The following is a 16530-nucleotide window of genomic DNA, read 5'->3' on the forward strand; positions in this document are numbered from 1 at the left end:
ATACACTTGTATCGGAATAGGAAAGTTTTCAAATTATTATAGGCATTTTCCATTGCATTTCCTGAATAATAAATTTTGATACTTTTGTTTATGACGTAGTTGTTGGAATACAAATAGACACAAACGTGTATATAACATAATAACACCCTAACATAATAGACGCATGCTTAATGCTTTTTTAAATTAAAGTAAATTACTTGCGACAAACTAACTTGCGATCATCCACTCCTTTTACACACATATCCACTTTCACACAATCCAGCCATCTCTATTTTGGCCTTCCTCTCCTCTTATGTCCTTCCACTTGCAAATTCATATTTTTTCTAGAAATATCACCTTTCTTTATCTTTATATTCACCATCATAGTATGTCCATACCAAGCTAACCTCTACTCTTCAATTTTTCTGAATCTCATTCCTTATTTTATCTATTCTTGTCACACAACACATCCATCTCAACATACACATTTCGTTCACATGCATTTTTCTATTATCCATCCCTTTCACTACGCAACATTCTGATACATACAGCACGAGAGGTCTTACAACCGTTTTGTATATTTTACCCTTAAGTCTAAGAGGCGTTCGAGGGTCACATAGTATACCTGAGACCTGTCGCCATCATTTCATCCATCCTTATTCGGTCTACTTTACACGTCTCGGTCCACATTGCCGTCGTTTTGAAAAAGCGACCCGAGGTACCGAAAATCGGAGCAAGCTGGTAGAGTTACACCATTTAAGGCAATTTTGGAAGATTAAGATGTGCCGCCAAAGTCCAAGAATAAATATTCAATTTTCATTTGACTGATTCGTAGGCCAACACTTTCCATTTCTCCTGCAATTTTCCCAGTCTGCTCTGTACCTCAGATGGGTTTAACAAAAATCAGAACTTTAAATCTTAATTACAGCAGCTAAAGCATTGGAAAAACTGATTCAAGATAGATAGAATTTGAAAAATCCGATAAAAAAATAACTTGGTGACCTAAGGGATTTTTGGAAAACTATTCAAATCAGTTTTCGATAATTAGTTGGTATATCTACCGTTTGCGTTTTATCCATTAAATACGGGACACCTGTATAATGAGACTTTTACTGAAATTAAGAAAAAGTAATTAAGCAACATAAAGGCTATTTTTCCCGAAAAAATCTATGGTGTCCATGCTTCACGCGAGATTTGTAAAAACTGAATTTCACGTGGACAAAGTCACGGGCGTCCGCTAGTCTAATTAACAATTCATACAGGTTTATTGAAGGATAAAGAAGAAGAAAGAAGAAATATACTTTATTGTACATTAAAAACAAAAATAAACAATAACTTATAATAACACTTAGAAACTAATGTACAAATGGCGGTCTTATCGCTAAAGAGCGATCTCTTCCAGACAACCACTGTGGAAGAGAAAAAAAAAACGTAAGCACCGATTCGGGTATACGCACACAAAAAATAAGAAAAGTTAAGTAATTTAAATACATAAATATTAAGCAATAATACATAATAATAATACATAGACTATACTTAACTACATCATACATATATACAAAGAAATACATATATACATACATACATACATACATACATACATACATACATACATACACACATACATACATACATACATACATGAAAACCTGCAAAACATAAAAACAAGACGGCATCTAAGGGAAGACAAAAGAAAAATAAATAAACAAAATAATTCAAAAATAATAATAAATAAACATAATACACATACAAGCGTAATTTGGATTAATAAGTTAAATTAAAAGATCAGGGAGGAAAAAAGTGCATGTTTACCAGCCGTTTGAAAGAGGTTAGAGATTGGGCACGCCGAATGTCTAAGGGCAATGAATTCCAGAGCCGAGCAGCTTTAACAGAAAAGGATTTAGAATAGAAGGAAGTATTATGGGAAGGAATTTTTAAGATTAGGTTGTCTTCAGAGCGAAGGGAGCGACAGTGAGTATCACTTAGAAAGCTAAAACGCTCTTTTAAATAAATCGGAGTCGTAGGATTAAACAGGACATTATACAAAAAAGACAGAATGTGAGTATTCCTGCGAAGGCGGATCGAGGGCCACTTGAGTTTTTCGCGAAATTCGGAAACATGGTCATATTTGCGAAGTCCAAATATGAATCTTATACAAACATTCTGAATGCGCTCAAGTTTATCCAGTAATTCTTCACTCAAATTTAGATAACAAGTGTCCGCGTAATCGAGAATTGGTAACAGGAGAGATTGTGCAAGCGCAATTTTAGTAGATAAAGGAAGGAAGTTTCGTAACCTACGAAGTGACCCCACGGATGCAAACACCTTCCCACTTACTCTGCTTACCTGAGGGGCCCAAGTGAAATACTTGTCAAAAGTAACTCCGAGATTTTTAACCGTGTCACTAAATGGCACACGCGTTCCATCAAAGATTACGTATGGAATATTATCCCAGTCAATACGTGCAACCAAACTGTGACTGCCTATAATAATAACTTGGGTTTTAGACGGATTGACTTTAAGGCCATAAGCCTTACTCCATTGCACTATACAATCTAAATCTTTATTTATGGCATCTATTGCATTGGGTAAATCAGCCAGTTTGGACTGAGCATATATTTGGAGATCATCTGCATACAGGTGATAGAGCGAGGTAAGTTGAAGAGTAATAGAACTTATAAAAAGAGAAAAAAGAAGAGGAGACAACACGCCACCTTGCGGTACGCCGGCAGAAATTGTGCACCAATCAGACACAGAGTCATTGACTCGCACACGCTGCCGACGTCCGAACAAGTAACTATGAAACCAGTCAATCACATTAGGAGATATGTTGAGAGAAGCTAGTTTGGCTAGTAGAAGTTCGAAATCGACATTATTAAATGCATTGCTGAAATCTAGTAAGGCCAACACTGTGACACACTGATTGTCCATATTAAAACGAATATCTTCGGTAATTTTTACTAATGCAGTAGTCGTACTATGACCAGTGCGGAAACCAGATTGAAAAGGATTTAAAAGATTCTGTCGGGTTAGGAAAAGGCTTAATTGAACTAAACTAAAGTAAAGTGTCTAAATTTATCTTCTTACATACCTACCTATATTATGAATCGCATATAATACTTAACATTTATTTACTTAACTAGAATAGCTAAAAATATACTAGGTCTATCTATACCAATAGTTAGAAGTTAAGTTTGTGGGGTAAATGTAGGGAGTAAAAGAGAGCCTCTGCCTCTGATTCAGGAGGTTGTGGGTTCGAATCCGGTCCGGAGCATGCATCTCTTTTTCTTTTGAAAATGCACACAACTTTTCAGTTGTGTGCATTTTAAGAAATTAAATATCACGTGTCTCAAACGATTAAGGAAAACATCGTGAGGAATCCTGCATACCAGAGGATTCTCTTTATTCTCTGCGTGTGTGAAGTCTGCCAATCCGCATTGGGCCAGCGTGGTGGACTATTGGCCTAACCCCTCTCATTCTTAGAGGAGACTCGAGCTCAGCAGTGAGCTGAACATGGGTTGATAATGATGATGAATGAAGGGGTAATCTCTAGATCTACTGAACGGATTTTAAAAATTCTATTACTACCAGAGAGCCACGTATTTGTGAGTGTCATAGGCTATATTTTATTTAAACCACGGGTGAAACCGCGGTGCGTCGGCTAGTTAATAATAAAATTAGCAATTAGCAATTAGCAATTCCTAAGTAGTTGTATTTAATTTACATCGGCTGATACGTTGATCTCATTTTCCGCTAGCACCTTTATGTTTAAACACTTTGCCAAGTGAAAAAATGATTTTATTCGTATTATTAATTGTTGCGCTGGTATTCTGGACTGCACAGTTTAGGTTCAGGAGGAGAAGATTGTATGAATTGGCGTCGAGAGTGCCACGTTCGAAACATACTTTGCCAGTTATCGGCATTGCACATAAATTGTCAGGAAACACAGAAGGTAAGATTTTTTATATTCAAAATTACCAACAAATTCATTGTCTTCATATCAACTAACGCTTCCAATAAAGATCTATGGACTATAATAATAATATCTAAGCAATAGATATTATTATTAGAGCAGCAAACGCCTCAGAGAGGCAACAGGCGACCCTCGGGCGGGCAGCTTTCTCGCGCAAAGAATTTCAATCGCAATTCAACGCGGGAATGCTGCCTGCGTGATGGGCACCCTACCAAGGGCGGCAAATTTTGATAAATATTTTTAGGTATTAGTTTTAATTTTAATTTATTTTAATTTTGTAGTTGTAGTTGTATTGATATTTTCTTTATATTTTATTTTTATAATAAGTTTAGCCTATTTAAATATTATCTTCATTAATAAAACCTATGTGTATATCTAAGCTAACACAATTAATTATGTTCGTAACCAGTCCATCTTAGCGTACTGAGATTTGAAAGTTTTACTAATTCCAAAATCTTTTCAGACATATTGACCTATATGAAACAATTTAGCTATGAAGCAATAAAAAGTGATAATGGCGTAATGGCAGACTGGCTGAATCACCTGCTTTATTATGGTAACCAGATTTTATATTTGCAATAGTGAACCCAAAATTGGCCAACTGTGTCGGTGATAAGATGTACTCTAATTCAAATTCATTTTTTTTATTGAAGGAGAATAAAAGAAGGAACTTAAGCGAACTTATTCTAATAACTGTACAAATCATGCTCACGTGGAATAGTGGCAAGAATGCTGCATTTCTGCGCTGGACAGCCAGGCTGATCCTTTGCGCAAAAAATGAGCTAGCCCTTCTGTCACCAGTCGAGGCAACTAGTCGCGGTAAAATGATTCGGTGAAATTTTTTGGCATTGCGACTCCATGGCCCAAAAGTATCCACGGCAAAGGTATGTAACTCTCAGTCAGAGAGGCATACTTGATCCACTTACCGGTTTAAGCTTTTTCTGCTGCGGCTCCCGGTCTTGATTCTGCCTCCCTGAGAAGACACGGTGCTAATGTGTCAACGCAAGTAGCGTCTATATTAGGGCCCGCCCCATTTCAGCCAGCGTCAATCCATCTGGTCTCTTGCAATCATCCCGACTTATTCCTGACGGCTCGATTAGCGCAGGAATATTTATGGTGGCACGAGCCCTTTTTATTATATCATTAAGAGAACCATGCCGAAATAGCCTACCGCCACTCCTTTGGCATGAAAGCCCGTGGATTCCAAATTTACTTATTTATTATATTCATTACTTAATTATACATAATTATTTATATATATTACTTATTATACATAATTTAAAATTCATTTATAGGCTTCGTTTATAAGCACTTTTTAAACGTCAAGTTTGACTATTTATAAAAGCTCTACTACCGGTTCGTAAGGCAGGTTCTGCTGAAGAGCCAGCAAGAAAAACACTAACTCTTTTGAACGTACATTCCTTTGTGTACCGTCCTACTTATTATGAAAAAATACTATAGTAAATGATGTCTTTCTTGTCAGTAATGGTAAACCCCGTGGATTTGGAGATGGTGTTAAGAACATGCCTTGAAAAGGACGACGTGCATAGATTTATGAGACAAAATCTTGGTAATGGCGTTTTATTCGCAACTGGTAAGTTGTTTGTATACCTTTGACATTTTAAAGCAATGGCCGTCACGTGAAGTCCGGCAGGGAACATAATGATGATGTCAGATTAACTATAGGTACATATTCCATAATAGAGCCGTGATAGCCTAGTAGAGTCGTGATGACTGATAGCCTAGTGGATATGAAGAGGGCGTTGGTTTGAATCCAGTCCCGGGCATGTACCTCCAACTTTTCAGTTTCAGTCTGCATTTTAAGAAATGTCACGTGCATGCAATGCATGGTGGACTATTGGCCTAACCCCTCTCATTCTAAGAGGAGACTTGTGCTCAACAGTGAGCCGAACATGCGTTGTTAATGATGATGATGGTGATACATAATTATTATAAGGCAAAGTCTTCCACCACTACTGTTTGTCTGTCTGTCTGGTCGCGATAAAGTTAAAAACTACTGAAAAGATTTACATGCATATAGTTATCACAAAAAATATAATATCTAAGATAGGATGTACTGTTTGTGACACTAAAAAGTGAATAAACTTATTTTCTTTCTTTCTTCTTCTTTCTAAAAATATAATTTAAAGTGATACATAAGAAAAGTTCCGGTAGGTACACAAATAGTCGAGATTTTGTGAAAATTTCGAGGTACGGTTATGGTGATATTTGTTAGAATTGTCCCAAAAGTCACCGCCTAAGAGTTTCGAAACGCCGCTATCGACGTTTTGTTACAAAGAAATACATGGCAGGATATTCTTCTTTCATAGATAGGTTCCATGCGAGCGAATTCGCGAGCGTCTGCGTCTTTAATAATAGCCTATTGACGGCGTAGTAGCGTAAAACTAAAAACGGAAAAAAATCTGGTGTATTTTTAACTTCGATATTAATTCAAGTAGCCTCCAAAATAACAGATTGGCAAAATCTCTGCTGCTACGTGTTATACCATAATTATCATTAATTATGATGATATCAGAATCAATTAACTATACATTATATTAAGCTTGTGATTATAATGCTCAAAATAGATTTCTAAATTTTTAGTTCCTTTTTGGAGACGCCGTAGAAAAATTCTGCTTCCAGCGTTCAAAACGAAAATAATTGAAGGGTTTACAGATATTTTAGTAGAACACAGCGAACGTATAACGGAGAAATTGGGTACTGTATGTGAGTCTGAATCAGTCGACCTTTGGCCTATTGTAACTGCTTATTCTGTGGATTCCGTAAGCGGTAAGAATGACATTTTCTTATTTATTATATCTATTTACTCTCCCTCTCTTTGTAATGGTAGTTATAGTTTGATTTTTGCTCATTAAGGTGATTTGGACAACCGCTTTTTAAACTATTCATTATGCGAAGACTCAAGACTTTATGGGTTGAAAGTCCTTGATAAGCAGGCTTCCAAAAACCTTCCATGGCAGTCCATGTTACTACTAGTACAAGGTACTCCACTATGTAGTTTGGACGTGGTAGATTTTGGGAGGCAGCCGCTTTCAATGGTCTAGGGTCTAGATCCTCTCGGCCTTAATCCTTAAGTCGTAGTTATTAATTTATCGGCAGTCATTTATCTATCAATCTTAAATCATATCAGCCGATGGACTGACTGCAGGATAGGTCTTTTGTAGGGCCTTCCAAATATCACGATTTTGAGCCGCAAGCATCCAGCAAATCCCTGCGACTCGCTTGACGTCGTCAGTCCAGCTTTCGAACAACACTGCGTTTTCTAGTGCGGGTTCATCATTCCAGCACCTTGAGACCCCAACGTCCATCGGCAGCTCGAACTGTGCCTTGCCCATTGCCACTTCAGCTTCGCAACTCGTTGGGCTATGTCGGTGACGTTGGTTCTTCTGGACGGACGGACGGATCTCCTCATTTCTGATTTTAACATGCAGAGATACTCCGAGCATAGCCCGCTAGTTCCATCGCCCGCTGTGTCACTCTGAGATTTCTTATGAGGCCGATAGCTCAGTCTAGCCAGCCAGTCATTTAGCTCCGTGGTAATCCATCGAAAAACACTATTGATGATAAAACTTGAAGCTAACGAAGACTTGCCATGAAGTGTCTGGCGACTGGGAAAATGTTCTTCAAGATGTTCCGTAGAAAATACAATAATACACAAAATATATGTTATAGATTCTGTTTTACTACAAAAAAAATGTGTGTTATGGTTTTTTTAGATACGATGTCGGGTGCAAAGATAAACGCGCAGATGGATCCAAGTTCACCATTCATGGCGTGTTTAGAAGATTCTCTGAATTTAGTGTGCGAGAGACTTTTCCATTTGTGGCTGCATCCTGACTGGTTATTTAGATTTTTTCCTCAATACACTAAACAGAAGAAGTGTATGCAATTCATTTACGGCTATACGGATGAGGTATGTATTAAAATCAAATGAAAATCATTAATTAAAAGCGACATTAGAAAGAAACACTTTGTGTGAAAGCTTTTGATTCATATACGTTTTATATAGGCAGCATGAATTGAGATTTTAGAACATCGAGTAGGTATTTAGAGTGAGTACATCTTAAGGATAAAGATTTATTTTCACAATTTTTCATAATTCAAATTGTTTATAATTTGATTGATGTAATATCAATCGAATTATATCTATACTATCATATCAATAGGATATGATAAGATTTTTCTGCTTTTTTTCTATCGTAAATGCAGCAGCGGTTCTATCTTTTATAATGTATGACAGAATTCACTTTAAAAGTTAAAATTGTATTCAGATAATACGCAAGAGAAGGGACGATTTAAAGACTGAAAAACAAGCTGAATCCAAAACAAACAATGGTAAGTATCATACGAGTATTATTTGAATAAACGAAATAGTACTTAGTTAAATACGTTGACTTTCAATATTCAGCCAATAGATTTTTCTTTCTTTATTGAAGTGATAACTTCTTATGGAAGGGTAAACAGCTTCGTAACGTAACGCGTAACACTCTGTCTAGCTTCTCTTTCTCTCAGGCAGTAGCACTTCTGTGTAATCTTTTATTAGTATTGTCCTCTTTTCTATGAAAATATCTTTATAGATAAACTTGAAATGTAAAACCTTATCCAAGTATTGATCATTTAAGATTAAGTTAATAGATGTAGTGTAAATGTAAAATCGTGTAATAGTTTTTTTTTGTTTTACAGAATTGGATTATAAAGGAAAGACTTTTCTTGATTTATTAATTCATTTATCCGGCGGCGAAAAAGGATATACAGACATCGAACTTCGTGAAGAGATCTTATCACTAAATCTCGCTGGGGCTGACACTATTGGGATCTCTATAGGGTTTAGTCTCATATTGCTAGCTAAATATCCAGACATCCAGGAAAAAGTTTATAAAGAGTAAGTACAGACCAAAATTTCGCTACAATATAGTGTAAAATGTTTAAATACCTACCAGGGCCAGCCTATAACCAGCAGGAAAAATCATTAACTTTCACTAGTGAGAGCCGTGATAGCCCAGTGGATATGACCTCTGCCTCTGATTCCAGGGAGCGTAGGTTCGAATCCGGTCCTATTAAATTAGCTGATAACAACGATGATTTTATACATAACGAAACCAACTACTACTAATAAAACTACGTACTAACTAAAATACCATTATTGAAATATCTAAACTTAAGAACAAAATACGTCATAATTTGTAGAATAAACGCACTGTTGCACTCATTCATTACCTATGTATTCAAATGATCTGCCAGGCTGCAGATTGTACTGGAAAAATCGGTAAGAAAAGGATATCAAAAATAAAATCATGAATATGTTGAAAACACTATTAAAATGTATGAAAAACGTTAAGTCACAAAAAGTTTACCTATATTTAATTGTTACAAGATCTTCAATTGCCTTTGAATTATTTTAAATATTAAATATATATCTCTCTTGTGTATATTTTTGTACCTAAATGTTATTTTAATTAGATAATATTGTTGAATTATCCTAAGTTACGTTAAAATTATGTATTTGCGTACGTTATAAATATAGGTATAAGCAAAATTCATTTTCTACTATTTTGACGGTATTTCTCTTTCAATTTTAAAGATGTTCTAAAAACAATATTGCGAGAAAGTGGTTTAATATTTTAAAACTAGAGTTTATAAAGCCAATAATGCAGTTCTTATAACTAAAAAACAAAAACGAAAATAAGTGCTCTGTGAAAAATAGGTATAACTAACATTTTGTTACTTGTTTTATAGCATTTTCATATGTAAACCTAAAAAGAGATCCTTAAGGAAGAGAAACGTTTCTTTTAAAAACCTTCTAATCGCTAAGTATAGTTTATAATATTCAACGAATATTCGCAGGTTTCAGAAGTCTCGACTAGTCTATAGGGATTGATACTTATCCTTTAAATACTTTAGCACTTATAATTTTAGGATAGAAGAAATATTTGGAGGTTCCAGTCGTCCATTAACTCGAGAAGACTTACATAAATTGTATTATTTAGAGCGAGTAGTGAAGGAGTCTCTAAGGCTGTTTCCACCAGCACCTTTTCTTTTGCGAAAGGTGGAAACAGAGATAACATTACGTGAGTATCACTCTATATTTACACTATTTTGACGGCTTACGTGGCGCAGTGGTATGCGCGATGAATTTACAAGACGGAGGTTCTGGGTTCGATCCCCGGCTGGGCCGGTTGAGGTTTTTCTTAATTGGTCCACGTCTGGTGTGAGGCTGTGGCTGTGGCTAGTAACTGGCAAAGACGTACCGCCAAGCGATTTAGAGTTCCAGTACGATGTCGTGTAGAAACCGAAAGGGGTGTGGATTTTCATCCTACTCCTAACAAGTTAGCCCGCTTTGATTGATTATTATTATTAGATTGCATCATCACTTACCATCAGGTGGGATTGTAGTCCGGGGCTAACTTGTAAAGAATAAAAAATGTATATACATTTACACTATCGGTCTTCCGTGACATCGCCCGCGTAGAAAAATCGCCCATCTGACTTCAAAGAAGTCGTCATATTTCAAACAATTAATTCTTGATACGACTAAATTATAATACTTAAACCTTCATGAATCTTCTTTCTCTGAGTGCGAAAATTTGTTTTCGAGTTTATCGCGAACAGACAAACAGATGAGGCAGAGAACTTTGTTTTATAAATAGATGTATACATAACCTAAGGAAATGTTCTTGTTTATATTGTAACTAGCGCCGCATGAAACTTTCAACCCCTATTTCACCCCCTTTATTTATATTTGAACCTACCTAGATTAACTAGTTTCATTACTTTGGGCTGGTTCTTTAGGGCTATTGTTAAGTCATAATATGTATTGCATGCGAAAGATCATTCATCACGAAATCTCGAAGACGAGTAACAATGAAATTTGGCAGAGAGGTAGCTTATAAGTAGTTAGTAGGTGACCTCTAAGCACGGATTCTGCGATAGGATTGGATTAAAGAGGTCAAGGGCGGACGAAGTCGTGGGCGTCCGCTAGTATTCTATAATTATATAGAAATATTTATCACATGTTTTCAATATTTTTAGCGTCAGGCCTCATAGTTCCCAAGGGCGTGGGCATAGTAGCTTCGATTTTCGGAGCACATCGCGACCCCAAGTACTGGGGTCCGGACGCAGAACATTTCGACCCCGACCGGTTTCTGCCTGAACGATACACCTTGCAGCACGCCTGTAGCTATATGCCGTTTAGTAACGGACCAAGGAATTGCGTAGGTGAGTTATCCGTAAAAATATATCGAAATTTTCACATAAATTAAATGTTTTATTTTAATTAGACTATTATTTAAAAGAATAATAAAATCTAAATTTTTAATAAATAAAATAATTATAACAAATATACATCTAAATAGTTAACCATTTAGATGCATTACATCTAAATAGTTAACCCATATGTGATGTTCACCCATAGGCAAAGCCTATAGGTGAACATCTATTTTGAAATCACAGACAAACACTTAAATTTTATTAATTGAAATTTAGCTTCCAAGTTTTTTAACGAAAAATCCCTGTAGATATAACTTGATGACGGAATCTTAAAGTGGCCATAGGTGCTTCTAATCCAACGAGGTAGACTAATCGTGTTTGGATTCATTTATTGCAAAGAAGATTACTTACTCGTACTTTTGAAATTACTAAATAAGTATTTTTATAACACATTTGCTCGTAAAGTATCGCTTATTTCACCAAGTGCAATATCGTACTGTATCTCATTACGCACAAGCGCCGTAATGTAATATAAAACCTTTATCATTTATCTGTAACAGAAACACAAAAATATTAATTTACATTATCAGTAATACTGGATGTTTTTGGTGCATTGGCCTAAAAAAAACGCACGCACTTCGCTATCTGTGCAAAAATGACAAGCGTATCAAAATGTCATTATATGGAAAACAGGCAAAGATGAAAATTAAATTCCAGAAAGTGTGTTCAAAGTATGTTTTCTCGCAAATGTGTTATAAGACGTCGTATGACATACGTGCGCTTAGATAATTACAGCCTGTGCCTCCTTACTGTAGCTCTCGCCATACGGCTCGAACTTGTAATATCGCCTAGGCTAATTTTCAACTTACCGCACTTATATCATAATGTACTATTACGTTTTCATTAGATCATGTTACAAAATGTTTAAGTTAAGTAAAATATTTGGTACACATACAATTTTGTATTCGTCGGCGTGAAATTTGGTTTTTCACAAATCCCTTGGGAAACATGGATTTTTCCGGGATGAAAAGTAGCATAATATGTGTATGTAATTAAGAGTCAAATCTATTTCGAATCCAAATTTCACCTGAATCGGTTCAGTAGTTGCGGCGTTAAAGAGTTTATAATATTAGTAGGATTTGGTGTCTTGGTGTGGTATTGGGGTAATTTTCTCATCTGAAAAATAAAATGAAATATAAAATTCAATCTAAATTTAAAAAATTACAGGGTCCCTGTACGCAATGATGTCAATGAAATCTGCAATAGCAACAATAATAAGGAACTTTAAGATCATAGGAGAACCGGAAAAGGGACCCATCCCTAGCATAAGAACCAAAATGATCGTCACGATGAATGCTATTGAAGGCTGTTGCGTGAAACTGGAAAAAAGAAAACTGTGTTCCATAAAGGCTTGAAGGCTCCTAATCCTTGTATTAATATACATTGTTCTTCGTATTACCTATTAAATGAATGAATATTTTTTTTCACTACTCTTGCTCAAAAAAATTGTCATATTACCACTCCACAGCGGGGCTAAACAAGCATATTAGCTCTAGGGGCTAAAGTAATTTTGTTTTTTTTAATTTTTGTATGTTACGAGTACTAGTCAAGTACTAGCCTACTTTATAACGAAGGAGGTTTTATTCGTAAATAGAATCATCGTAGGTAAGGCCCTTCTTCTTCTTCTTTTGGTTATATGGCTCCGCGCGTCAAACGATTGAGCCAGAGGTAAGGTCCTGACTGTTTGATAAAAATAAAACTTGGAATTGGAATAAAATGCAGCGTTCATGTCTGTGGAATGCGGTTATTTGTTTTTATTTGTTTTTTATTGAGTTGCGAATTTATAGAGCGAGATTTGAAGACAAGGTTGTACGGTGTAATACCTTTGACTTTTCTTCATGGGAAAAAATTATATTAATAAAGAAAATAAAATTAAAGAGCGAGAATTTAAAAACAATTATTGTCGTGAATAATCTAAGTAATTTACATGTTTCGCAACATTAATTGTTATGTCTTCATCTAGTGAGAATGGTGACCCTAATTTGGAGATGGATCAAAAAAGATTTACAAATTAAACACCTACTTACGAAAAATTTATTAAGTGGAGAAAAGAACAACAAGTGCATTCTTACTTACAACTTACGCATGGTATTTTTTAAACAATTATCTAACATGTTTACCCCTTATACTCATTATTCAACTTCACTGTAGTCGGAAATTAAGTTACCGAGTAAAAGCATCTCCCCGAAACATCCAAAGTTGTAGCATTTTGTACCTACATTTTGATTTTCAAATAAAATAAAACATTGAATACTGTACCGAGTTATTTTATTTTCTCGCAATTGTAGTGAAAAGTTTTGTGTAACACGCGGGGCTAACCCCATTATAAACTTGGTTTCTATTTATTTATTTTAAAAATACCTCATTTAAAATGGGTTTTTAGCCCCTTGTATAACAATCTACTATTTAATTAACTTTCGGTGATTGGTAGGTGATGTCTTATGTTTATGTAATATTAAATATTGTGTTCCTATATCACTCAGCCGTGGGTAAAAGATTAAGACAAATTCCCAGAGCAGCCCTGCTGGCCTATTCAAATAAACATCAAATCAACTGAGAAATATCATCTACCTACTGTATGATATCCACGATGAGTTGTCAGTAGGTACCGGATGACATTTGATAAATACGAGTAGAATCTCAATTTCGTATATGACAAGGTTAGTGAATTAGCCTGCTATTACCCATATTCGGCTCACTGCTGAGCTCAAATCTCCTCTCAGAATGAGAGGGATTATGCCAATAGTCCACACTGGCCCAATGTGCAGACTTTACACACGCAGGGAATTAAGAAAATTCTCTGGTATGTAGGTTTGCTCACGATGTTTTCCTTCACCGTTTGAGACACGTGATATTTAATTTCCTAAAATGCACACAATACTCGTCTAACTGAAAGTCCAAAGTTGGAGATGCACGCCCCGGACTTAGAACTAAGATAACTAAGCAAAATACATTTATGTTAAAGTCACTTTACGAAACACAGATAAATAATGGTCACGCTCACTCAGTCATGTTATATGTATAGCCGGATGCATTTCTCTGACTACCTTCTCCCAAGAACAGTGTATTAATACTCCCGGTTTACTTTTGGATGTAGTAGTAAGTTGACAATACCGCTTTTCTGTATGTAGCGAAAAGGAATTTCAACAAAGCAACAAAATATCTTAGTAATCGGCTAATTTTAACGGCCTCCTGTGTTACAAGATGGAAGTCCTGGGTTGGATCCCAGCTGGGTCGATTGAGGTTTTCTTTATTGATCTGGCTGATGTGAGGCTTCGGCCATGGCTAGTTTCAATCCTACCTGTAAAGTCGTACTGCCAAGCAATGTAGCGTTCCGGTATATCATGTAGAAACCGAAAGGGGTGTGAATTTTTATCCTCCTCCTAACAAATTAGCCCGCTTCCATCTTAGATTACATCCTCACTTACCATCAGGTGAGATTGTAGTCAAGGGGTAACTTGCCAAGAATAAAAAATAAAAATAGTACATTATGATAAAGGTGCGGTAAGTTAAAAATTACAGCGGAGGCGATATTGCAGCTCGAGCCAAAGGCAAGAGCTATAGTAAGGAAGCAGAGGCTGTAATTATCAAAGCGCACGTACCTATGTCATACGACGTTGTATAACATTTTTGCGAATAAAACACACTTTGAACACACTTTCTGAAAATTAATTTGCATCTTTGCCTGTTTTCCGATGATATTTTGATACGCTTGTCATTTTTGCACAGATAACGAAGTGCGCACATCAGCGTTTGTGTTTTTTAGACAAATGCACCAAAAACAGCCAGTATTAATAATAATTAATATTTTTATGTTTCTGATAAATGGTCGACATTAAAATTAGATAATTAAGTGTTTTTTTATTATATTTTATCTCACAAACTTAATTTTATTCATAAATTGTTGAGCAAAAGTGCTCAACAATTAAATGACATAAAAACACTTTGCTATGATTTTAAAAAAAGATTTAAGTACCGTTTCTTTTTAGACGGATGATAAAGGTTATATATTACATGTGCATTTTACTTAACATTACGGCACATGTGCGTAATGATATACATTACAATATTGAAGTTGGTGAAGTAAGCGATACTTTACGAGTACAAATATGTTAACATACAACATACAAATGTGTTATAAAATATTGAATACGTCGTAATAACTATGTGGTGGCAGCATATGTAATAAAGTAATTGTAATTTTATTCTGGAAGTAGATATAAATCTCGTAAAATATGTTTTTATACTACTAGATTATGTAGATGTAGATTTGTATTTATTTGACTGTTAGTAATTACACTGTAAAAATATATAATTTTTACTGTGGTAGGTAGTTAGGTAATCTGCAAATTGCTTCACGGAATGAAAAACCTACCACAGAGAAACGCTGACATGTTTCTAAATGAAAAAGATGCATTTTTAAAATTAGGTATAGGTATTCTGCCTGGTTGGTCTAATGGTTAGCCATGTGACTTTGGATTACAAGGTTCTGGGTTCGAGTCCTGGTTGGGGTTTTGAAGTACTGAGTTTTTCTTTCTTCTAAGCATGGCTTGAACTTTCAAATTAAAATGTGTTTTTGAAAGGTTTTGCTGCGAAACTAGGTGACTGGGAATATAATTTCTCATAATAAGCCGAGGAAAACATAAAAAAACTACACTTTTTACTGAGATGGTTGAGGTACTGGATCCTTAAACCTGCTACCTCCCAAAGCCACCACGGTCCAAACTCCATAGTTGGTTACGTTCAATGATAATTTTATACTATAGCTAGGTAACGTTCCTACAAAATCACCGCACGAAGTGTATTTTAATAATTCCATTATATATTTATGTATATATAGTTTTTACACTTCCTGAATACACAACTCGACATTGTAGATGATATTTAGGTATTATTTGTTTAAATAACGTTCGTTATTCAGTTATCAGATTTGATGCGCTAGTGCCCCATCTCTCGTATAAAATATCATTGGTTACGGTACTTATCTATGGTAGGAGCATGAGCTGACAAACTTTAAGCTTTTATAAAATGTAGAAGGTCTAGGGTTCACGGGCTCTTAGACTATTGACAAACAATAAACGGAACAAACAAATCAATAATAAGTCTTCGAAAAATTTCGTTGGACTCAGGCTCTATCAACGTCAGGCTCGTCAACGATGGCTGCTTGTCCGCGTTCGGGACAAGTTAAAGATGAATTAAAAACGTTACGTAGCAATTTTTTTGATAAAGAAATGACTTTATTATTAAAGTAGAATTAATTAGATTTTTTTTAGATATAAGTAAATTGCCGG

At 35.4% G+C, this 16530-nt stretch overlaps 1 protein-coding gene across 1 annotated transcript; it reads left to right on the forward strand.

The window, feature by feature from the left end:
- The first annotated feature begins 3771 nt into the window (after positions 1 to 3771).
- LOC112055100 (cytochrome P450 4C1-like) lies at positions 3772 to 13497 on the forward strand. Its single transcript, XM_024095102.2, has 10 exons — positions 3772 to 3931; positions 4416 to 4508; positions 5436 to 5546; positions 6557 to 6742; positions 7690 to 7886; positions 8245 to 8308; positions 8657 to 8855; positions 9890 to 10041; positions 11003 to 11188; positions 12407 to 13497. Exons 1-10 carry the CDS (start codon positions 3772 to 3774, stop codon positions 12592 to 12594), a joined length of 1536 nt encoding a protein of 511 aa, XP_023950870.2. The 3' UTR covers positions 12595 to 13497.
- Positions 13498 to 16530: the final 3033 nt, after the last annotated feature.

The sequence above is a fragment of the Bicyclus anynana genome, chromosome 7, assembly GCF_947172395.1.
Source record: "Bicyclus anynana chromosome 7, ilBicAnyn1.1, whole genome shotgun sequence".
Taxonomy (NCBI): Eukaryota; Metazoa; Arthropoda; class Insecta; order Lepidoptera; family Nymphalidae; genus Bicyclus; species Bicyclus anynana.